We start from the raw sequence: 27,045 nt of genomic DNA on the forward strand, positions 1-27,045 counted from the left end.
ACATACATAGAAATTATGTCATTATTGAACTCATAACAAATCCCTTAGCCAATTGTAAACAAAATATTCTCAGGTAAAAATAAGCATTTGTCCTACGTTTTATAACACCTCAACAAAGAAAAGAAACTAAAATGACGGTGAAAAATAAACGACGTTGGAATTTAAGTACCAATATCAGTATTAGTATTGATGGTAAGTAAGAATAAAAATAGCCATTTATTGACCAGAAAAAAAAACTATAAAATTTTATTTAAATTGTTGTTTTTGAAAGCGTGATGAAAGAATTCGATTGTTAACAAAGTGATTCCTAGTAAAAGGATGATTCATGTTAAGTGACCTAGAAAGGAAATTGTATAAGAAGTGGTCTAGAAGATCCAAGAGAATAACCACAGAGCTCCGAGGGCAACTGCCTGAACTAGGTTACATACGTTCCTTGTGTAAGCGATTTTAGAAGTGTTGGGTCCGTAAATATAAAGCCTCAAGACCCATGACGGTGCCACACCACCGTGCAGTCAGTAGTACAACTCCGGTCAACTAAATCATCTGGTTTGGTAAGACTTAAGAGAAAGTGCTTCAGGAAATATAAGTCGATTGGGTAACCACGTCATGAAACCTCAACCATCAGAATAATCTAGCAGTTACATTAAGATAAATATTTAATTTATATAATGCAAAAACATTTCGATGTGAGTCGATATATTAATCAGTCATAAGGAGGTAAAGTGAAAAAGTACGAATTAGGAAACCAGTGTATATGATATATATGTCATATAACTACTAGTAGTATTCGGTTGAAATGAGAGTTATCTTAGAGTACATAATACATCGGAAGAGTGGAACGCTACTGCTTATCCTTTAAAGATTTTAATTTTAATTCATATACATTGGTTGTTTGGATTTCCCTATTAATGTTTAGGACTGCGATTGATCAGTCTATTTTGGCATATGTGCATCATATGAGGATTGAAAATTCTGTTTTTATGCACACATCCTACGCAAACACTATGCTTCCACAGGCATTAGGTCAGTACGTTGGATAATTGCCAATAGCATTGAATAAATTAAGAATGTATAAAAAAATAAACGCATTGTACTGTTGCTCTTATGAAGCAATACATTATGAATTATTAGTATCGATTTCTCTTGGGATGAATGATACCATTTCAACTTAGCTGAAAATAACACTGATCTTACATTTATTTGTACAACATCCATTAAGTTGTGAACATGTGTAATTATCCTATATTTATTGATTACTTGTTTATTTATAGATGTTGTTTAGTCTAGAATTTTGCTTTCGGTTAGAATACACAAAAAAAACAGAAATGTAAAACAAAGGAAGTTTGACCCATTTGTACAGATTTATAAATTGTAGTAGTAAGCGTTGTATGCATTTCGGTGTTTTACTTGGAATACTGTGTAGGCAATTAATCAGAATGCTAAACTTAGCAAATACTTATATGACCTGCTGATACTATTTACTAAAGGTTTTACAGAGTATAAATACATTCGAGTACACCACTGACTGCGTAAAAATTACATATATGAGGGTTTGGGGCATTTATAATTAATAATATAGACGAACTGACATTTTCTTAAACATAATTCGACCTAAAAAAAACGGTAACTAGGTATCATACAGACACTATATATTTCAAGTTTGGATAAATATATCGTCATTAGTAGAGAACGGTACAAATATATCACTGATAACTATGCAAGTAAATTTTTTGGGGAACGAAGAAAAGTCCCATACTAGGAAGAAACAGTTGTCCAGTGCTACCTGGCTTTCAGTGGTTGCCTGTGTTGTGACAGAATGTACTCGGAATGTTGTAACGTTTGGAACCATTTTGTGGATTGTTAATATATATTTAAGACAAATAAACTGGATGCCTAAGATGAAGTAATAAACGTTTGTCTGTGTTCTTCTATAAAGAATCAAAACTGGGAATAGAAAGCGATAGTAGAACAGATAGACTAATTGGAGCTAAGGTTATTTCACCTTAACCTACGGTCAACCTTGTCAATCTAAGGCCATAATTGACCAAAGCTTATGACACTAGGCGATAGCCGAAATAACATAATTAGGGGATAGATAAATTATAACAATGAATCTGATTGGCGAATCTTTTCTAGACGTCGATAAACCTGTTGTCCAAACAGTTCAATCTACGTCGGTTAATGGCTTCAACCAAAAAAAAGCAAATGAATTTTGTCTGTTATTACTAAATCAGTCAGTTATGGGCAAAGTAGATACTGGTAAATACATGTACCAGTTCAAGTTTTCACACTGCATTAGCAAAGTAAAGTGAAACTGTCAATATAAATTCTAGAGTAGGGTGCATGTGATAGTAGGATACACCAGGAACAGATAAATTGATATTTCAAGAAGTAAAAATGAACTTTTGGGGTAGAATACTTTTTATATAATATCTAAGTCTATAGAAAAAGCAAACATATTTGTTCCATCGAGACCTATTCTGAACCATGCTATCTCGCATTTCAAAGTATTTGCTCGATAATCGCGTGGACTCCAACCAGTTAGTTTTCACATGGTCCAGAAATCCAGTCTAAAATTCAACCTCAACCTTGAATCTCATACAGAAACCAAGGCTAATGTGAGAACACTTAAAAATTTATTTAGGTTCTTATATGTGTTCGATAAGGTGGATTATAAATATCAATATTGACGGATTCAAATATTGTTTTTCTACTTACAGGCAGAACAACTTGAAGAAGACTTTAAAAGGATCATTAATTATGTAAAATCTGTTTAAAATTTGTCATATTATTGTTTTTTTTTATATAAACAATCTATTTGAAGAAGCTGTCTTCTGATTGGCTAAGGGCTGATTGAAAAATTATCGCGGTTGTTTTAAACTCATCTTTAAACTACTATACTTTAGCTGGACCTCAGCAACATACAATAAGCCTTACCAATAGTATGGCTAGAAATAACAACACCATAAAACGGAAAAAAAAGAATCTACTCGCTAAATTGAGTGACTCATCTATCTATTTGGATAAATAAAAATATACGAACAGTAAATAAGTAGATACACATACAAATAAAAGAAGACAAAAGGACGTATTGAAACACCAAATATCATTGTGAATAAATAAATTGAATAAATACAACAGAACACTGTAATCAATTTATCAGGACAAAAATTTTGTATCTTTTCAACAAAACTAAATCGAATTAGTAAACAATAATATGAGTAATATTTGTTTTATATTTAAAAGAAAAAAAGTAATTACATAATTACATAATTTAACGAAGTGCATCCAGCCATTCAGTTTACATCGGAGGAAGAGAGTGATGGCCGAATAGCCTCTTTGGACGTCCTCTTAACTAAGAGATCAGATGGATCGTTAAGAAGAAACATGAACAGAAAAAGTACTTGGACTGGACAGTATACGCATTTCCTTAGCTTTGTAACTCTACAGTACAAACGAAACCTGATCAAAACCCTTAGCTACCGAATACGCACTATATGTTCGGCAGATGTAGTTGACGATGAGCTAAACACATTGCATAATGCTCTGAGGGAGAACGGTTACCCCAAATAGTTTATAATTAAATATATGATCTTGAAAGTAAAAATTACATAATTAGTTGTAATAAGCTATTTATTAAGATAATACACAAGGGCAATCGATGATTGAGTTTATTTACAATATTTGGTAACTTCAATTAGTTATCCATGCACAATTAATGGATGAATGCTGCATTTTGAAGTGTACTTAACATCATATACATCATTTCAAGTATCTGGAACTAACCACCATATAATCATCTTTTTATATGAACATGTCTAGTGTAGTCTAATTCAACATGATAAGTGAAAAATAGGGATCTAGTGGAATTTAGGGCCTAAAACTTAATTTGCAATGACAATTATATTCTAATAAGTGGCAAAAACACATATTAAAAGAATATAAATCGACCGAAGGTGTTGGATGCAATAAATAACGATTATTAAAAACTCTGAAGATGCTAATTCATGTTGAAAATTATTTTTAAAACTATGAGTGAAAGCATACCAGTTATCGACAACATATGTAAGAATAAAAAACCCGAGAATTTTCCATAAAATGTGGATTGATTCAAGTGAAGTGTAATAAACCTACAAATGAAAAATTATCTGACTTGCTTTAGACCAACTACGTTGAGGAAATTTCTTTAGCATGATCCAAAGTTTTTTTCATATGCCTCATGGAAGTTTGTGACACCAGATGTTTTTCGAAACACTGTTCGTGTATTGTAGGACGATCGAGTGAGATTACGCATAGAGTACTGGGGAAAGATGATAAATTAACTGAAAGACTTATAAATCCTTATCAACTCAGGTTATTCAGAAAACGTATTATGTGAACCTAATCATCACGAACATCAATGGGCACTGTTAACTAATGCAAGCGGGAAATTGGAATACGCGAGTGCAATATCGAGTTAAAATCATAGAACAAAGAAGTAGACGACCTAGCATGAAACAATGAAGCGACCCAAAGAAAATAACTTTTTTTTACTATTTTTGACGAATATTTTTTAATCTAGGAAGAACACACACACACACACAAGTTACATAAATTATCAAAGACCCTCAACAAAACACTATGATACTTCAAAAATTCACTCATTACAACATTTCACTGAAACACTGTATAAGTGTGTATGTCCACATATTTATTCTCTAACGAAGAACAATATATAAATTCAAACATCCACCACCTAATTTACATTCAACCAACTGTCAACTGTCTACCAGTTTATCATTGTATCCTTAACAAATGAAAAACAATAGACAGAAAAGATCAATATTTGACAGACAAACACAATAGTGATGGTTATAGTAATGTAATAAAAGAGTGAAAACTGAAAATAAAATAGTCTGTTGGGGTTGGAAAAATACCATTACACATTGCAATTAAAAAATAATCCTTTATTTGTAGCAGACAAACTAACATTAAATTCGAGTAAGAATTAATTTCCCTATTTTTTTGATTTAGTTATCGAATTCAATTTGATGTGTCTATCCCTAATTTTCAAAAAAAAAAATAAAATGAAGTGTATTTACTACTAAGCTGATATTAATCATGGTTAAAGAATGAATTATTCAGTACAAACTATGTCCGAATTCTAGTTCATCTTAGTAAATGGATAACATAATGCTTTTTTAAATTTTGCAATGGAATTTTACGAATTACATCATGGATTTATAACTGAAATCATTTGAAAGTGTTATATCTTATGGTCGAGAGGATGCCTAGTTAATGTGTGACTTGATGAGACCGCCAATCAGAGAGCAGCGAATTATCGATCAGAGCAATGATACACAAAAACCGTATGAGTAGTCTTGAATACTTATCAGTCCTGCGATCTACCTAGCCCGGCCAGTTAAGTCCAAAACACCAGTAACAGCCTCTGTGGTATGAATCATTATTCACAAACATACTGGGTTTATATACCAACCAAACAGACCACAACGTACCATAAAATAGAAAATAACATTTGTACAATATTTAGCCAAATGTGGCTGTGAATAGTAATCAATAAACTGATGATAACTCAAGAATCGTATAATAATAGTTCAAAGGTCAAAATAAAGCTAATGATAAGAGGAAACGAATATGATTAGGTTAGTTACAATAGGAAATATACATATTACATTGGCCGATAAATAGTCCTCAAAAGTTACCATTCATAATTCTCTTCGGGATGCAACAGAAAGCAAAATAGATGATGGGCTGAAGAAACCACCCTTTTGCCGAAAACAGTCAGTCTGTTTATAGGAAATACTTGTTATACATTGATCTCAGTTGAGGTGTCATTGAAAACCAGGGAGCACTCAATACTGTTACATTTGACTATGAGACATCATATTATTGCACACGCCTAATCCGATCAGGCATTGAGCGTAGGACATTTACATCTCGTCAATGCCACGGAACATGCTGCTCTGATGGTTAGATGTTTGCAATAAAAGCATGGAAATTCCAAGCTGAGTTATAGATTCGCACTACTGAAAAGTACCGAACTAGGATGAAATAGTTGTGCAGAGCTTTATGGTCCTCTATAGTTCATTGATTGAAATCAAACGATAGTGGTTATAACCTAAAAATGAAGTCAGTCTCCACAGAACGATTTCGACTCAAGTTACTCCCTTTTCTAAAATGTATTGAGAGTATGCAGAGTTTATCGGATAGAAAAAGGCTCCATTTGGAGCCATCAGTTAGAAAAATGGATATATTCCTTTATCAATCTTGGTTTGAACACTTTTTCAGAATTAATAGATTTAATGAACCTTCAAAAATGAGGTTCAAGACAGAGTAAATAGAATCTGTAATTGATGAATTGCTTACATCACTATGATTTTATTATTTACATCATGAAATAACTTTAATTAGACAATTATTGAAGACAAGAAGTAATGGGCAGTTGTTTTGTTCTAATATATGACATTCCAGAAGTATGAACCCAAAACCATGCTAGATATTGAACTTGGGAGCATTAATTGTCACCGTAAACTATCAAGGTTTTGAATAAGCATCCAATAGTTTACACTTCTAAATCCAATCAGTTTGTTATATTGTGCAACCATCTGTGAGAGCCATGGAGGTAACTGCATTATATGAGACAAGAATGAACTATACTAGTCATAACTTCCCCCTAGAACCATAGGAATTATCACTCAAAATTAGTCACTAGCAATAACATGGGTATTATTGGCATGTGAGGTTTGTGGAGATGTGAGTAAGAGTAAGCCGTTGGATGTTTAGTGAATGATATAAAAGTTGAGCGCTCCCCGCAACACCTAAGGGTTATAAGTTCTATCCAAGTGAAGGTTGTGGGTCCGCGATGTAGCCGAGAAGTCCTATATAAGGACGAGATAGCTGTTCAGTCTTCCTTGGTTTTTGAAAATTATCCATCTTAGATCAAGTCCGCAATGTAAGCTATGAAATCAAACTATTTCCACAAAGCCTTCATCATAGTTATTATTCTTACCTTTGATAAGAGGAGATACAAAACAACAGTATTATTTGATTGCAACGATATCCACTAAATTATATTGAAATTCCATCCTCATGAAATGAACCGTAATAAATTGGTGATTATTACAATAATAATGTACAATGATTTAAAAAAGAAACATACTTTAATAAAACACATCTCAAAATTATTTTAATGCAAGCTGATATTCAGATTTAATGCTGCAAAGTGCACTTTTCCTGATGGGATAGATTATGTGTCTGCTAATTCTCAGAGCATCTACCTTCCAGTTGTCAATGTGTGCGCAACATCGGTATCTTGCGTAAACAATTGTTTATAAATACCTGTACTTTTTGATGATAGTTCTAGTAGTTCTCGGAGTTTCAGCTCCTTATAGTAGAACTGTCTTGACGTTCGTATTGAAGATTCTGACTTCGATATTGGCTGACGGTTGTTGTTGAGTTCCATATGTTCTTCAACTGTAGGAATGCTGTCCTTGTTTCGCCGATCCTCGCCTTTATGTCTGCATCGGATCCTCCTTGTTCATTGATGATGCTGTACAGGTAGGTAAACGCTCTCACCCCCTCGAGAACTTCTCAATCAAGTGTGATTGGTTTGCTGTTCTCCGTGTTGTATTTGAGGATCCTGCTTTTCCCTTATGTATAATGAGGCTTACTGATTTAGAGGCTGCTGCTGCTGCACTGACCGTTTTCACCTAGATTTTTTACTGTGTATGGAATAGAAGGGTTAAATTATCTGCGAAGTTTAAATAGTCCAGCCGCATCTAGAATATCTATTGTATTCCATGCTTCCCCTCAGATGTGAGGGTCTTCATAATCCAGTCGACCACCAGAAAAAAGGGGAAGGACGAAAGTAAGGCTTGGAATGTGTTGTTTAGAGTTATCTTGAATTTGTGCTGTTTCTCCAGTTGTCCATTACTTCTTTAACTTTAGTAACATCTTCTCTAAGTCAGCTCCTCCCATGGTTCTCGCGTCTTCCATTGAATTTTTTAGTGATACAAATATGACTGATCTGCTTCTCAGTCGTGTGATTCGGTGAAAACCACGGAGATTTGTGGAGGAATATTGTGCAGCCCATAACCATCTTCTTGAATGCAAATAAACTTGCGAATCTCTCACTATTCTCATTCCTTTCTCCCAGTCCATGTTGTCCCACTACATCTCCATACCTGGTGTTGTCCGTTCGGACATTGGCGTTTAGGTCTCCCATCTGGACGACCAGGTCCTTCCCTGAGCACTTCTCTATGATCGATCGCAGGCCCTCGTAAAACTGATCTTAATCATCGGCATTGCTATCATTGGTGGGTGCATAACATTGGATAACAATCGTTGTAATTCCCTACTTCCTTGTTTTGAAGAGAAATTTTATGATTCTAAATCCATGAGATTCCCATCCTATAAGTGTTCTTTGTGTTTCTTTGTACAGCATTAATGCAACTCCTTGTGTGTGTGAAACATTTTCTTCACAACCGGAATACAACAGCACTTTTCCCGAAGCTAATACAGGTTTCACTGGTTCTGAGAACCGTCAAGTTTTTTTCATTTATTTGAATACATAAATACTTACACAAAGGGGTCCCGAATACATACGCGCCACACAAGTCACTTGATTTGTGTGTGGGCTGTGATACTGCCTACGTGTCCAGACCGAAGTAGGTAGTTTTCTTAGGAGGCAGGAAGACGGACTGGTAAGGAATTTAGATCGCTCGAACGAGGTTTATGTGTCACCGTTTTCTATTTGGCAGTATCATTATGTTATACATTAATAGGGCACAAGGCAACAAGTTATAACTGATAAGTGAATGACTAACATGATCTTAATCCAGACAAATCATATTACACTTGATATGGAGCTTCGTTAACTATTTATCACTTCAGTCTATTGTTTCAGTTCCATTTAGCAACTTCAAACGTCCATTCATATAATAATTTTTACCATAATGTCATTTGTAAAATTAACGCAAAATTTGTTGAGAGATCTAAGGTTACAGTCGATTTTATTCATGAATATATAATTAACAAAAGATTTAATAGTAATCTATAAATTTTCTAATAATTTAGTTAACAGGAATCATTTAACGGAATGAATATACATAATGTTATAAATACAGTACAAATGTAGTCTTAAACAACCGAAATTTAGTAAGGTCAAGTAAGACTCGACATATTCTACTTTATGTAACGATTATACATGAAAATATGTAAAGAAGTGTGTGAATATAAATATTTTCAGTGTTACAGATGGACGAAAATTTGAGTGTATTTTTTAAAAAAAATAACGAATGTACAGAGTCAACAGTAATGTGTTTAAGTTGAATCTTAGATTTTATTTTTTGAGTGGTAACTTGGTAATTCAGAAATATTTAGCTTTTAATCGACTGATTACATGATCAAACCAGGACTCAATCTACGTCAGTTTAGGACAACCAAGTAGTAGTGGTAGTACTGTATTGCTAGTCTTTAGCTCAGTACAGTTGATATTTTACAGTTTTCATTACTGAATGACTTCACTTAGACAACCATCAGAAATTAGGAAGCGCTGAGTAGCTAGTTTATTCTAGTTTAGAACTTCTCAGAAGGGTTTAATCAACTTATAAGTGATATTCAACTTGCGTAGGGTTATGCTTAGGTGATGACTCTTGGAAATGTTATTCGTACTTTCGACTTAATGACCGAATGTTGTTCAAATCGTACGCAATCAGTATTTAAAAATATGAAAGGAAATTTATTTATTTATTCACACAGTAGGCTGTCCATAATAGACTTAGTTATTAACTATCGAGTTGCAAGTTTGAACATTTCTTACCAGTCTCTGTTTGTGTATGTACTTGAATGTGGGCAGTAATATCAGCAACTCATACGAAAAAGCGTTCAGCTTTAAAACAACGAAATAAATCTATTACATTATTTGGTAATACAAAGGCAGTTTAGTGGAGATCGTTACCGCTGGATGCTAGTATATACTAAACATGTACGATTGTATATATAGTTATTTTGCACAACAGTCCATATGGAAGTTGAAAATTGTTGCGTCATTACCAAAGGTACTAAAAACCAACCGAAAATTTGGGATAAAGAGTGGAGTTACGCAACAGTCAAAGGGTAATAAGAATGGAAATAATATACAAAAGATAGATGCAAAATATTTGGAGTATGATATATTGACAGCACAACGCGTGCTCCCTCCAACCACATTTCAGAATGCTACCTAGTATCGTTATATGAAAGAAATGTGAATCAGTTAGTGGTCTCACTGTTGAATACCTGATCAATTCCCGTCAACAATCTAACCAGAATCTTCAGTAGAAACTCTTTGCAAATTCTTATATTATCATAATCCTAACACTCTTTCTTTGTTTCCAATTTTGTGGGTTGATTGAGACACGTAACCACGTAACCATCCCATTCTGATTACCTTCTGACTATTGTATATCCTTAGTTGGCACTTGAAATTTTAAGTTTCTAAGACAAGGACATAAAATTACACTTGGATACTGAACTATGTATGAGACATTACTGAAGTAAAGACATACTGAAGTAAACACTCATGAGTCAACTATTGTATATCTGGGTTTTCTTATGATTACTAATACCATTATATCATAATTATTCGATTATAGTATGCCATATAGTAAATAAGAAAGGAAAAAAGTTGAAGAAATGCGGTACCAATGACGAATTGATTAAGTAACAATAAATAAATAAATATTGAAGTACTTGATTTGTTTTCGTACAACCCCAAAAAGTAACTGAAATAAACAACAGATCACGCGATAAATTGTAACATTTTGTTGATATATGCATAAATAAACAAAGTAAATGATAAGTAGAAGGGAACAAGAGAAGAGGAAGCGTGTTGTCATGGCAATAATAGGACAAGCTTATATATGAAAAGAAACAATCAATTTATTTGTAATAATAGAATATGTTTATATAAAGGACAACAGAAAGGTACTATTATCGCAACTCTAATTTTTGTACAATATTTTGAAAAAATGAAATGAACTATCAACACATTTTTAACAACTCCATTACTGATAATACTATTACCAGTTCTTACATGTTTGTTGATGATACACTTTCGTCAAAGATACAAAAACATATCTAAGCTTCTACTAATCTGTGGTCTTATGTAGCTAACAAAATATTCATCTGCTGACCACAAGGGATGAATATACTGGATAACAGTTTGCGCTGTATAACTCTGTAACTGCAAAGCACGATCATACGAAGGTATAAAACATACGCAAGTTGTAAGTATTTGATTAATGGTGTTTTTAAAGTATTCACAGAAGATGATGGAATCGCTAAAAGAGTGTTGCTGATATTAAGCAAAGTATGAAGCAAAATGTGACTTATTTACCGATTGTTTGTGAGGACCTGTGGTGCTAAATATCCGGTTACCCAAACAGAATTAGATGAAGTGAGATTTGAACATCAAACTGTCTGGTTGTAGTTGTGAATCGCCATCGATTCAAACGTTTAAAACATGTATTACCTATAGGTAACTACTGCTTGATGTGGGATGTCGGTTAATATATAGATATATGAACTCTCATACACATATAAGGTTACTGGAAAATTGACATACGTTCTAATCTTTAACAATTTAATTAGGCTTTATTTTTTATTACACAACAAAAAACTATAATGGATTTTGTGATACTATTCACCAGTAGATCCTTCTATGCTGTCTGATAAACACACACACACATTTCCTTAGAGTTCTATTACGCGTTATATATATATATATATGCAAAAATATATTTGCAATCCCGTGAGGTTAGGTTACTGATTATATTAGAGAAAAATAATTTGGAGTACTTTTTAGTTAGTGAAAAACGTTACAAGAACAATGCCTACATTCAGTAGTTACAGTTGTCCTAGTAACATACTGAATAGAGTTAGTATGTCATATGTCTATTTTCTTCTCTCCGTCCTCATTGAACAATCATTATTATTTATAAAATGAGTAAAAATATTTGATGAGATATTTTTTTTCTCCGGATAGAAAGAATGAGCTTTTAATAATGAAAATGCACTTGAGCATCAGCTAAGATGTATATGAGCATTCATTTACGTATATGTACAAGACATTCGTGATAGTGTAACTTAATGAAGTTTAAAACAGATATTATTTACTGTTGTGTCATATAGTATGAAACATAGGTGAAGTAAGGATTCCTACCAATTGCCGTCAACCACGCAGTATTGGGTCTTTTTAACAACATCATACAAATATATATGTTGTGTTGATACAGAAAAGATTAATACTCAACATAGAACGGTATCTAATGGAAATAATTATTGATTTCGATAATTTAAAATTTCCTTTAGCATAGAAGGTTGACGACCGTTCACAAGCAACAACCTTGGTAGTTCAATTTTGTTTTGAATCAAACAAGAGTAATGCTTCCAAGACACCTGTGACCGGATACCAGTAATCTACTGATACCCTCTACTCTTAATGGCCATATTTCATATCCATAAGGTAGAACAGAGCGAAATGCTGTGCACGAAACTCGCCCCTTGATTGGAAGACGATTATCTTGCATATTCCACAAGTGACGCAAGTTAGCAAACGCCAATCTCGCCTTATGAATCCGTGCTGAGATTTCGTCAGACACCAAACCATCGGTACTGATGATACTCCCAAGATAAGTGAAGCAGTCGATGAGTTTACCTACTTCCCTCCTTATCATTAGTTCAGGAGATGACGCAAGCCAATGCGAAAGTAAAATTTTGCATCTGGAGGGACGGAGCTGATCCCCAAATATGTGTGCATCATAGTGTTGTACAGTTGGTATTCAAAATTCTCTATTGTATCAAAATTTGTAATGTTAAATAAAGCTGGCATATATAAAACTAGTACGAATGTGTATAATGGAAAAGACAACAACTTACTTAATTCCGCTAAAACAACACCAGAAGCAGGTGGCGCTGGCCAATCATAACGTTCAATTGGTCTTGGAGTACTTTTATCACGTTCTTGTCCAGCCGGTAAACAAGCTAATTTACGTGTTTCTACTGTGATATTACGATCATTTAATAAAATTGGACCAGATTGACTAATATCGTCCATATATGTTCGATGTGATTTCGATGTTAATTGACTGGTATGTTCACTATTAATGTTATCATTGTAATTATTATTATCATCAGTGGTATCAGATAAGATTCTGGCGATTTTTTTTGTTGATGTTGTTGTCGATAATGACAGTTTATCAGTTTTAAGTTTATCATGTAAATTGAAAGCTGACAATGCAAAAGGTTTGTTTAGAGAACGTGATGTAATAATATCAGGATGAAAATTGTTAGTACCAGTACTAGCAGTATTAGTTGAACGTGGTGTACTTGTATTATTATTATTATACAATGGTGAGATTGCACTGCTAGCTGAACGACCAAATAATGTTGCGTAGAATTTTGTACCAGGCGGTAGAAAACGACTTTTACCACCTACAAAAGTAGAAATAAATTGACTGACTAAACTCAAAACGTTTTTAAATCTTTTTTAGTACTGGTAGAAAAATAGAGATTTCTTTTCAATTAGTTTCTCGTTATGGCTGAGTACTTATAGAAAAAAGTTAGTCAAATCACTTATGATTTCCCATAAATCTTGACATAATAAGGCTGAAACCAATGGCGTACTTCACTTAAAACCAAGTTTCTGAATCTTTAATTAGTCACAGATGTATGAGTTTTAAACAAACATATATAAATAAGAAAACAAGACAGTGATTCTATTCACTTCATTTTGTTAAAATGCTGGAGCATTATTAGAATGAAGATAAACTTGGGTTTAAACATTTTAGATTCAGAAGTTACAATTACTGAGTTGTAACAGTGAAGACAGAATTGATTATAATCAATGTGCGTTCATGTATGTTAAATTAAGAAATTATGAACTAATCTAACTCCAGTGAAAGTTAATTATTATCTAGAACGTATAGATTGTGACTTGCAGTGGAATTCATGATGCGCACTTCATCCTTTTAAGAATTCGTCACAGATGGAGGTAACTGAATGCCAGTATTTATCTTAGGACTGAGACTCGAATACAGTACTAATCGCTTCAAATGCTAATCTGTTACCCACTGAGTTGCTGAGTTCAAATAACTCCTAACTTATTCAATGAGTATGATATATATATATATATATATCATTATCAAAAAAATACAAGCAAACAATACAGTGAATTATCAAAAAGAGTTTAGACTGTCCCGTTGTTGACTGATCTTGATCAGTCTTGATCGGGTAATGCATATTGTGTGTGGATTGTTTCAATATAGCTATTCCACTATTAGCCACAATCCCTCCATTCTAAACAACTTGTGACAAAATGATTATAGTGAGATAACTCATAGAGGATACACATATACTAATCAAAGACTGATTAAAATTCAGTCGACAACATCAATAACAAGATCATTTAAACTCTTTTTAACAATAATAATATTATTATAAAGTCAGTACCATATACAACAGAAACAAAGTTTCTACATTATGTATATTGAAAATCTGTATGAAAGTACAATTCAAGCATCATGAAACACGTTGCATTATTCCATATTTCTTAAATGATTTTAATATTATTGTACCAATAAGAAATGGTTCATCAAATATATATGGACTATACTTTCAATTGTTACACAAGTAAACTATGAACTGTTTCATGATAGTAAACCACTAGAGTATTGAGTTATCCTACTTAAGCAAGGTTAAAATAATAACATGTTAAATGGTTGGAGGTAGTTGTCAGGTAATCATTAACTTATATTTTATGTTTGTTGGCGTTTTTCAACAAGGAGTATCTACAACTTTGTGGGAAGTGATGTTCTCTATGGATTTCGAAGCCGCATGACCAATATCCATGTTACCGCTGAGATATTTGGTCCACAACTGACCTCTATTAAGAATTGGATGTTTGCACTAATGGAACAAAATAATGAAAACGTCACTAACAAGTAACGATAGAATTTCGTCAGCACTGAAGAATAAATAAACATGATATCGGTTACAACTCGATGATTATTCAGTGCACAAATCTCGGTTACATATGGGAATAGTCGCTAGTCAAGTAGTTCAGTATTAACGCCTCACACTGTGAAGCTGAGTGGTGTAGGTTTAAACTCCAAGAAGAAGGAGTCAGTAACTTCACGATTGGATGCATGCCTCTTCGATGAAGCTTAGATTCAAGATTTCTTATCAACAATCTCCAACCACCACTTAATAGTAAGAACAAAACAATATGACGAGGGGAATTTGTAACTCGGAAGCAGACTTCGAAAGTTTTACGTTATTTGATCTGGCTAATTCTATCGTGATTTCGTCACATAATCAGCATCAGTATAGACTAGAGAAGAAAAATACGGTTACAAACAATAAGCCGTAAAATTTCACCAAACCTTTTGAAATGATGAGGAGTATTTGTAGCTCAAAAAAGTCTATTTAGTGTTTTAATACTGAAGTTTTCATTGCCTTTCTAGGTAATATCATCAGAATATAGTTTGAAAACAAATGAGAAGTTAGAGAATGTCTCGACAGCTGACAAACAACTTGTTCTGTTGACGTGGAATCTGTTTAATTATTGTTCACAACTGTATGGCTGTTGTTTGTATGTTTATTTTGATTACTTTCATCGATAAAGTATAAGATTCTGATATTTCTAAGAGAGATGAGCAGAGCTTCATGATTATAAATCAGTCAGTCAGCCAGCTTTCAGAGAACGCAATATACCTTCCAAATGTGAAACAACAAATGGTATAAAAATCAAGTTTCTGTCAAAACTAACAACCCACATAAAATTGTAAACTATTAACAAAGAAAACAAACTAACAAATCAGTCATAAGTCATTACAAACTTTGTAAATAAGATAGTTCTATTTTTTTTATTTAGTTATTTAAAAGAAAATTTTATCCAGTCAATTTTTGTTATTGTTGTTACTGTCGTATAACTATTATTGCCATGGTGTCAGTTTGATTAAATATCTAGTTTATTGATATAAAATTAGATTCATATTTATTTAATTTTAAAACAGCTCAATATTATATAATTTACAACACTTGTGAGAAACATAATCCAACGTAATGTAACATGTTTTTTTGGAAAGGAAAAAAAACAACACGGAATAAAACCAATACTAGGAACATTATACACATAAAATATAATCTTTTGATTTTTTTTTACAGATTATAAGGAAAAATTAATTGAATTTATGTATTGACATATATAATCAAATCTAAAGGTTGTTAACAGTAGTTCAACAAACAACAATTTTGTTGTTTAGAAGAATTCAAGTATGCAGTTCAATTACAAGCAATGTCAAATGAAAAGAAAAAGGGAAGGAATTATCCCATTTGTTCTACAGTTTTTCTATCTCCCTCTTTTTGGTAGTGGATTCCGGTAGATCTGTTTAATGTGATTTGGGACTCGTTACAATTGGATGTATCTAAATGTCATCGTTAATGTTTAAATTAAGACTCGTACCCAGTGAATTTTGCTTCATATACCTAACGAGTTAGTTACTAAGCTGTTGAGTTCAGATCGCTACCACCTAGCACAATTCAGATTAATTAAATTTGTAAAAGCTTTTATTTTACCGTTGTTGATCTTTAAAACTGGTCAGCCTCTGATGGCACATTGAATTTCACTGCTGGCCAAATATAATAAAAACCTGTAAGTGACAATATTGAGGTCATCTGCTCATGACGTACATATGCCAGAAGGAAGTGATCAGTTGCAATCTTTAATATTAACAACGGAAAAGTGTAAATTCTTACATATAATATTTATTCTATTGCATAACTGAGATATCTACCGAAAAATAATTAGTCAATAGAAAGTAGGAGTGTTAGGAAAGAAACTTGAGTAACTCTGAGAAGTGAATTGTAGGAATAATAGAGAAATTTAGATAAATGTTATTTATCATAAAACCAAGTTATTTCGAATCGCGAAATGATAGCACAGTAAAAGAATCACCGTCGCTGCTACCTTGACGTGGTGATCGGGTTCGCCTACCGTGACGAACCAATCGAGTTATACTGGTTGGAACAATCGTTCTTCAAGTTCCTACCATACCAGGCAGGTTGGTTAAAAGCGCTAAGACTAAAAACAGCAAACTCAAGATCCGAGGGCGAAGTCGTACTGTAGATTGTGCAGAGGTGTGACGGCGGTAAGATGTTTCCTTCAGAAAACCAGCATAACAATGATGCTTTCTTCCCACAAGGAGGGGTGGGGTTAGAAAAGGTAGACCCTAAAAATGCACACCTCGTCTTATCCCACAGATTTCCGTCTCCAGCGTTAAGGTCCCAACAAGTACGGAGCTAACATGAAAGCTACTCACAAAAAGGTCCTGTGTGACCGGCCTCAAGCAGTTGTGCCTCAGGCACCACAGTCACGACTTCAGGTCACTAAGACCACATATAACCCAATTCCCTCTTTAGGTACCTACAGAAGAGCCCTTCCACAGTGTGGGCAACCTGGAAGTGGTAACCGCCCTCATACTTCTAAAAGCACTGAAGATCATTGTATTCATAATTAATCTCCCTCTTCAATTCCTGTTATTTCTCCTACCTCGACTTTCAACTCTAAACTTCCTATTTTGACTTCGTCCTCAAGTGTTACCATAGCCAAAGATTCTAATGGGCGAAACACTGTCCCAGGTCTACTAAAACCTCGCTCCTAACCACACATTGGAACCTTCAACGTACGCAATCAATGATAGTTTTTCTTCACTTGAAAGCAGCATTTGACTCTACAGATCGAGAGGTTCCGAGGCAGTGTATGTCATCGGAACGTGTACCTAAGAAATACATAAACCTTGTGGAGGCTCTTTGCTCGAACACTACCAGTCGAGTGAGAGCTTGTGGCGAACTGTCATCGGATTTTGCAACCCTCAAGTGGTGTCCGGAAGGGCTGTCCACTATCACTATTTTTGTTCAACTTCATCAATAATAACATTCTCGCCGACTTCATCTTCAGGAATTGATCTCCTTCCAGGAGGTCCACCTATCGACTTAGAATACACAGATGACATAGTCCTGTTTGGAGAAAACTCTGATAACATTCACAGTCCTTTGATAACACTAGGCAACAATGTCCGGATGTATGGGATGCGTTTCTCCTCCTCTAAATGCGAGTTGTTGCTTCAGGACTGACCTGAGTCAACACCTGAACTAAGGATAGGGAGTGAAGTAGTCGAACGCGTCGATAACTTCACTTGTCTTGAAAGTCTGATCAGCCCTAATGGGTTGGTGTCTGACGAAATCTCTGCACGGATTCAGAAAGCTAGTTTCTCTTTTGCCAACCTACGTCACATATGGCGAAGGCGAGATATCCGTCCATCAATTAAGGGACGATTACACTGTGCAGCAGTTCGTTCTGTTCGACTGTTCGGCTACGAAATGTGGCCATTAAGAGTAGAAAATACTCGTAAGCTTCTATTATTTGACCACATATGTCTTAGAAATACTGCTCGCATCTGCTGGGATCACCGGGTAAGTAATAGTGGGGTGAGACACAGGGTATTAGGGAATGATGGTAAATCAGTTGATGAGGTTGTAAATTTTCATCGAATGAGATGGTTGGGCCACGTGTTACGTGTGCCTGAACACCGATTACCACGATGAGCAATGCTGACCAGTGTTGGGGATGGTTGGAGGAAATCTAGGGGCGGCCAAACCAAAACGTGACATCAGTGCTTGAAGTCATTAGCTTCTGGTCTTAGCCATGTTGGTAGATGTAGGTTACTTGGTTGGGGTCCGCGCGACTATTGTAACCAATGGTTAGAGACTCTGGGTGACATGCCTCGGAATCGATCACAATGGCGTCGATATATACACTCTTTGTCTTCCCTTAAACCATGAGATTAAAATTGCTTCATACCTTTATTTCCAGGAACTAATTCTTTCTTCCTATATTATATAGTTATACACAATCTTCCTTTTATATATTACTACCATTGAAGTAACCGCTTCTATGAATTTGGTGTTCATCTTGTTGTGATGAGGTGTGGCAACTTGGACCGATTCATATATGTACCTGGTCCTACGTTGTAGCTAACTGACTGAGATTTAAAGCATTTAATATAGATGTTTTTTTTGTTTTGAATTAAGAATTTGTCAGTCAGATTTAAGCATCAACGAACCTGTCAAAAATGCATTATTTAAAATCGCCACACACATATCGGTACACTGAGACACCAGATTAATAGCGATAGTAACAATATCAGTAGTAGTTCGAAACATTACTCATAGGAAATCTGATGATTCAGGAAGGGAAAAATGAATCCTCAAAATGGAAAGTGTAAGATAAATTTAGTTCTCAATAACTAAGAGGAGACAAAGAGTGAATGCATCTAAAACTATGAAACGGAAAGGCACTCGTTCGATACCACAGGGATTATAAAGATTGCAGGTAAACCTTCTGACAAGTACAGACATGGACGAAATCTAAGTTCAGGGTATGTTACTAACTACCTCAAAACACCTAACACCAAAGCACGGTACACAGATTGTCAAATCACTTGGATTTGTGACCATATTACAACTTGACCAATAGGACTGGATCAGGGCTAAGAAACCAATAAACATGTCATTGGATAACTCTCAATGATCAATCAATGTGGTTGATTATTATTACATTATTCGGTTATTAAAAATTAACTGTATCCATATAACCATGTGAATCATAAAACTAACCATCAGGTAAATGAAACTGTCGTGGTTGTGACGAAGTATTTAAAGTTGTAGTGGATAGATTACGTTTATACCGATCATTATTCGGTATGGGGATTTGATTATTCAATTGCATATAAGATTGATTTAAATATCGACCATAGTTAGAGCTTGGTACTCGTCCACATAAACTCTAAAATACACACCAAAAAAAGTAAATAAACATTGTAAAGCAAAATAGTTACATTTTCACAGAGTATGTCTAATGAAATCGGAATAGTTGAGGTGAATTTAAATTAATGATTTGATAATCAAGTGTATTAATTCCTAAGTACGAGTAGTGCTGAAGTTAGGCGTAGCATCTTAAGTAGAAATAGCATATTGATTGGTAAAGCTACATATTTTCATCGTCTCAGTTAGTTACGGTGCATGTTTACTAAACGCTTATGTCAACATTTAATGCCAAATTTGGAAGGAACATATTCGAAAAAAACTAGATGCAATGATTTGAAGACATGAAATAAGTAGACGAATTTACTTACGGTTGAATTGAACCAGGTTGATATATCTAGACATACTGCTTGGAATTCGTGAGATAATAGCGATCCATCGTTGGAAACGTTAAATTATGTGGATTTAAATCGATCACAAGAATAGTTGCATTCATTTTTTCATCTTCCCTTTACATTAGAAATTGTAATAATATCTCATACTTTCTATTCCTAGATATTTCGAGCCATATTCACCATTATAAACTTTTTCTATCATTAGTCTAACTATTACTCTGAACTAATCATTATACATCGCGGGTTAATTTCCTCTTTCTTTATGCTGATATAAACTATGGATGACCTAAACCGAAACTCATTTGTGAAATGTTTCACTTTTTAATGACTAACTCGTTGATTGATTAGTTGTCTCTAGAAGAAAAGAATTTTCCATACCATAAAATCAACTGAAAAGAATATATGTTCTCCGAGAAATGCACATGATCACTTCTATTTTTATAATCACATTTCAGATGGGATATATATATATATATATATGAAGATCCTGGGTTTGTTCTCTGACGAGGTTGTGGATGTATATTGTTGATAATACTAGAATAAAACAGCCGACTGGTGCTTACTGGTTTAACTCAGATAATTGCCAGTCCATAATGTAAGCTAAAACTGAACAACCTCAACAAATCACCAATACTTATAATCACTTTACTGTGTATAAAGGGTAACAAAACGTTGTGCGATTGATTGTTCGCTGAGCGGTAGGCCAATCTCATGTTTATCTTATCCTTTGGTGCTGACTGTGTTCTATTTGTCAGGTTGTTATATGGATACGAGTATAAGGGACTTTGAGTAGCGTGCAAGATATTTTGATGTTATGAAGATTGAAGTAGTCAGCTCGAATTGACCGGTTGATTTAAACACCTAAATCTTACTGGAAGTTAGTCACGGGCGGAATAGCTTAGTAGTGCCGTATTAGATTGTGAAGCTGGATGATGCGTATTCGACCCTCACAGGGAGTATCAGCTCCATCAAGATTACTGGTACAACTTGCTGACAAACCCCAGCTAGCGCAAACCCCAGGTCGAGTAAAGCCCCCTTCCGACTCCTGCTCACCACCTAAAGGTAAACTGTAGTTAGACAGGTGATGCTTAATGTGATTTAACAAAAGTTATCTTTAGTTGTTTTATTCGCCCCCCTTATGAATTACCACGTTATTAGAGAAATAACTGTAGGTCAATGATGTTTTAGTTTCATACTTTACTCATAAATTTGAATTTTCTTGTTTTGGTCAGTGTTCCAGTCTCTCTTGTCAATATTCAACCATATAGTTGAATAAAATAAAGCACATTGAAAAGTTACTTCGAACAGATAAAATTTTGATTACAATTATTTAATATATCGGGTTAACATACACTTTTTTTACTGTAAACATGTATAATGTTACATATGAATGAATCAAATGTTTTGGCATACCACCACAAATACACTGAACGAACAAACCGAATCGCCTACTGGATAAAAGTTTAGTTTGTTGAAAAATTCTAAAATTTTTCAGAATTCTAAACAAAAGAAAAATGTTGGTGTATGTGTGTGCATAATGACTTGAAATAAACTAAGAATATTCTTAGTGAAAATTTAGTTGTTAGGCATGCCAATTTGAACTTTCTAGATTTCGAAACTTGTTGTTAACTTCCAATTGGGCTTCGATGTTTGAAACTTAGTTGTAATAGGTGGCTTGGTCAATCAGTTATAGGTAACGTAGAGCCTGGAACATATGTACATTGTTTTGAGTTGTCATCCTATGTCAGTTCAGTGAAATCATCAAGAAAACTGCCAGAATAGTGAAAGTAGCAAAGAATGGCAGCAGTAGAAGAAAATATTAGACATTGAATGTATGTTGCTCTTAGAAGAAGGGATAAATTATTGGGGTAAAAAAGTACAAGGCAATTCGAAAACTCAAGAACTAAAAGGAAAAAGGAATAAATTCACATGCACTATTACAAATTCTGAGTCACATCAACTAACTTTTGCAATCACTTGTTTCAATACTTTTGCAGACTCCAACCAGCTAGTCTACACCTACGAACATGGCTCAGCCCAACCGATAACAACTTTGTGGACAAATCTGATGTTTTGGTTCGGCTGTCCTTACCTATATTTTGAACTTACTCTTACACCAACAAACATAGTTTGTTGATGTAGGAGGTGGTTCAACATACACGTAGTACATGTCTAAACCACCTTAGTCGATGAAGATCTACTATCTCATCAATCAATTTGTCATCTTTATCTAGTACCCTGGGTCTGTTCTTAAAATAGCTCGCTCAATCTTTCTAACATTCGTGAAGGAACTAAGACATTGAACCTAGGTCCATAGTTTCCTATTGATTAACTTTGATGAAATATCAAGGCAACTAGTGCACAACATATTAAGTTACTTAGATGGGCGGCCGTATTGAAACATGATCGGTTAGATTCGATCAGTACGACAAGGATAAAACAGGTATGATAATGGTTATCATTCGATGTTTAAAAACACGTAACAAATCAATAAGCACGAGAAAAATAATTCTTAATTAAGAAAAGATATAAATAAATAGGGTATATATATATATAGAGAGAGAGACAGAAATATGGCTATAGCATATTCTAGATTCAAAGAAATATGAAGAATAGATATGTCTGCACCCCACTAGTAAATTTTTGTCTGCACCAATTAAAAACTGGTAGATAGTTTAGAAAACCTTGGATACCTTTTTAAAATTACCAATCGTTCTCTTGGTATGATATATTTTTAAAAGAACTATTCAGAAACTTACGTGTCTAGACAGATGGAAAGACAGAGTGTGAGACTTCTCCTGACGTAGATTAGTTTTATCCTGACCAGAACTTCCATCATACAAATCCCTATAGTTTGAATCGTCCAAATTGGCTGACTAGAAAATTGTAGTGAGAAAAGGACTTTGAACAAATTTAAAATAACACCAGAACCGAAAAGCAAGCTTAATGTGAAAGGTATAGAACAACTCCTATCACCATACATGTGTGGTAATGCGAATGAATACTTCCGAATCGAAGTGTGATATGGATGATATTCAACACAGAATTACAACCATTTAATGACTCATTCTAAACACTTAAAATTCCGACCCATTTGTCATATCCGTACACTGATAAATAAATACAATTGTTCGGTAAACTAGTAAAGTTATTTGATAAAAGAATACGATGTTATCCTACACACCCATTAACCAGTGTTTGAATACCTGCGGCTTATGTCACAACGTCTCACTGCAGATCAGGAAGTTCGGGGTTCGAATCCTGAAAAGTTTGACGGTTCAGATAAACTGGTTGGCGTTAGTGCGTTATCTTAATTAGTAGTTGGAGATATATTGTGATACAGCTGACAATCGACTTTATAGAACAGATGCGCATCCACTCTTTATCTTCGATTAGATCATGAGTTTCAAAAGTCTTTCATACATTTTATTCCCGTGAATTCATTTTGTCTTCTCAAATTATATTATCTATGCCTAGCGGTTTTCTAACAATGTTGTTACTTTTACTGCCCTGACTAAAATTTTTCTGGATAATTTAATCTCACTGTACTTATGTGGTTTGGCGAACTGGATCAATGGAAATGTGCTAGGTTTTACGTTGCTAATGAAACTGACTGATGTACCGCAAATAAACTGAATCATAGTACTCTAACAGCAATAAAAGTTTATTTTGCTAGTACAACATTGTCTAAAACATGTGAACTGATCCCGAAGTTCTGTCAGATTGGAGGTCCACACTACATATCAACTACTTTAGTTTAAAGTTTGTTGTTATCACTAACTAACCACATAAAAAATATAACTTAACAGTGTTATTTAGTTAGTGAGTCATACTGCTTTTTAAATAATTTGTCCTGATATATAGTTATTAATAAGTTGACCACTATAAGAATCACATCAAAAATAACCCTTTCATTTTGTTAAGTTGGGTTGAAAACGACATGAAAATATAGTTTAGTTTGCCACTTAATTCAAAAAATATGTCACACACTTAGATTTCGCTTGAGAAACCTGAGGCAGCAAACTTATAGAAATAAGTTGGATGAAATTACAAAGCTGATAGTAAAAACAGGAATAAGGTACATAGGAAAAAATAGAAAAAGATGAGTGGAAGTGAATAAAATTTAATTAGGACGATACTTTGCTGTACAAGCGTAAAATAAAAGTGGATTTATATTGCGACTAAAACCACTTCTAAACTGCATTGCTGTAATTATATATCAGTCTTTTAACAGAATACATTTCGAAGTAGTAAAAATATATGTTTCCAAAGCAAATCTACCCCGATGTCTTTCTGTTTTACATGAAATCAAGAAAGAAATCAGACCACTCTTATTTTAAAGTTTGTGAAATCAAAGTCTAACTAATAATGATATATTAGTTCTGCAAATTAATGTCAATAAATTACCTAAATCATATATATTCAAACACGAAAAATAACTACTATTTCTGCATATTAATATTTACAAAAAGGAGAAAAAACGTAACGCTAGCAAATTTAGTAGGTAGATGGACGGTGTTGTAAAGTTATTTTACCAGCAGATCAAACCATAAGCCATTCGGGAATGAGGCAAATGTTACAAGTGACAGTAACAGACCAATCCGAGAATCCAATACATAATTTTTCAAGTGAATATATGAGCAAAAGGTTTTTCATAATACCTATGGCTTACTTCACATAAACGATCTCCTAGACCAGAATCTGTGCCTGTGAATTAAAATTAGGACTCGATAAAGTAATGATTTACTTAGGTATCCTCTCTCCTTGGATACATGGAGACCATTTTGTTCTGTGACAGGTTTTCGAAGAATAGATTTTGATTTTTGAGGAAGTCCAGCAGAAGGAATGCATGAAAAATCGTTTTGCGGTTGGTTCATCTCTATTGGCTGCTCATGGATATACTGTGATGATGCCATATCACTGGCACTGACACAACCTTCATCATCAGTGACAGACAAAGGTGTCTGGAGAAGGTTCTTACTAGGAACACTACCAACAGTTGCAGAACAGCATACTTGATTGATGCAATGCGGACAATAGAATTTCTCCTGCCAAACAGTAACACGATCACCAGGACGGAATGTGATCCTATCACAAAAATTAGAAGCGAACGGCAAATCAGAATGAAATATTTTTCACTCACATGAACTGACACTTAAGGAAATGACATCGTACGAAAGCATAAATATTGCTTCGATGGACTGTACATGTAACATTGATTGTCACTACAATCTCTTAAACAAAATACATGGGAGTTCAAGGTTTCGGATTTGAATTTCATAAGTAATGTGTTGCCTTACAAATTTACTGGTTACAAGCTTGGTGCTATATATAATAAATGGATCAAACCATATATCCGAAAAACAAAGGGATAAAATTCTAATTAGAATAATATGCATTGTTAGTGAGATGGCAGTGTTTAAAGCACATCTTGAGTAGTGGTTGACTCGCTTAGGTTTACTGCTAGACATAAATAAAACTAAGAAATTAACATAACGGTAAATAAGTGGCGAATTCGTTATCGATTTTTGATTTTATAGTGTTTAAAATAACCATATACGATGTTATGATGGCTTACCGAATACGCAAATCTAATGTGGAACGTCAGCAAGAGTCAGTAACTAGTACAAAGCCACACTTCACTTAACTGCGATAAACATGAGGTGGCTGTTATCAAGGTTAGAGCTGAATTGCAAAGACATCTTATTTCAGAGACAAATATACTAGAACGTAAGTTTCCGACTTCCCAGGAAACGAGATTTTGTACTTTGTTTACGCTCCTTAAGACAGACTGATAACCAGGCGCGAAGATGATTTGTGGCTTCTACTAGTGCTTGGTAATACCACTAATTTATTACTATTTAAAGTCAGACAAAACTACGTTGATATCACCCAAAATACGACCATCGCTAAACCGTGGGAAAGTTCGTTATCAACAGAGTTAAATTCGGTAAACTGGAACGTCTTAAAGATATAAACACTATCAACCCCGAAGTCTCTAGACTTCGCAAGCTGCATTTATACCTCCTATAAAAGTTTATTGCACTTGCGGCAAAAAACCTAAATGCATCAGATATTTAGTTCATAAAATCGTAACCATGTTACACGTAGGAATTATGATAGAACCTCAAAAACTAAAACTTACGAACACTTATTACATTTGAAGCAACCCCGATGAAAAGAGAAATTAAGAGCTGTCACTACTTCTCCAGTTAGATCTTCCGAACAAATTTTGCATTTTGCAACAAAATAACGCCGATAGTCATCTTGACAATAGAACCCACCATCTTTCACAAAAAATCCACCATGTTCGAGGCTTTTGTTGCACTCTATGTATTGTTTAATAGGATTGGAATTTCTTACCTGTGCATTTAAAACAGTCCTTATGAAAATACTTATTGGACACTTTCAAAACATCTCCGCGGCATTTTCGACGACACTTATCACAATAAATTTTACCTTTGATTTTAGCGAACTTTATTACTTTTTACAATTTACTTCTTACCCATTTCTGGCTATCATCCACATGAGTGATTTCAAATAAAACTTTCAAGTGACCCTGAGTAAAATTACATTTATGTGAGATGGTAAAACAAAGAAGTGGAACACTTTACAACACAGTTTTTTTCGAATCAGAAAAGGAGGTGGTTTTGTAACCAAGTAACTAATGTTTCAGTTTAGCTGAACCAAATTATTACAAACAATACATTTCAGTAGATTTCGTTACATCCATTGGGATACTTAGTCAGTAGTATATATGTATTTATGCATCACTCTAACTGGGATT

General features: G+C 34.1%; 1 protein-coding gene across 1 annotated transcript in view; it reads right to left on the reverse strand.

The window, feature by feature from the left end:
• Window positions 1-26,767, reverse strand: part of Smp_138170 (ablim, putative) — a gene marked incomplete at both ends in the record, with an annotated part of 50,918 nt that extends 24,151 nt beyond the window's left edge. Inside the window, 8 exons of the mRNA XM_018791256.1 lie at window positions 12,919-12,954; window positions 12,991-13,473; window positions 19,717-19,885; window positions 23,018-23,134; window positions 24,931-24,965; window positions 25,006-25,346; window positions 26,404-26,587; window positions 26,764-26,767. Of these exons, the coding sequence (XP_018645536.1) occupies window positions 12,919-12,954; window positions 12,991-13,473; window positions 19,717-19,885; window positions 23,018-23,134; window positions 24,931-24,965; window positions 25,006-25,346; window positions 26,404-26,587; window positions 26,764-26,767 (1,369 nt within the window). The remainder of the gene's footprint in view (window positions 1-12,918; window positions 12,955-12,990; window positions 13,474-19,716; window positions 19,886-23,017; window positions 23,135-24,930; window positions 24,966-25,005; window positions 25,347-26,403; window positions 26,588-26,763) is intronic.
• Between the last annotated feature and the right edge of the window lie 278 nt (window positions 26,768-27,045).

This window comes from Schistosoma mansoni (assembly GCF_000237925.1).
Source record: "Schistosoma mansoni, WGS project CABG00000000 data, chromosome 3 unplaced supercontig 0124, strain Puerto Rico, whole genome shotgun sequence".
NCBI classification, from domain to species: domain Eukaryota; kingdom Metazoa; phylum Platyhelminthes; class Trematoda; order Strigeidida; family Schistosomatidae; genus Schistosoma; species Schistosoma mansoni.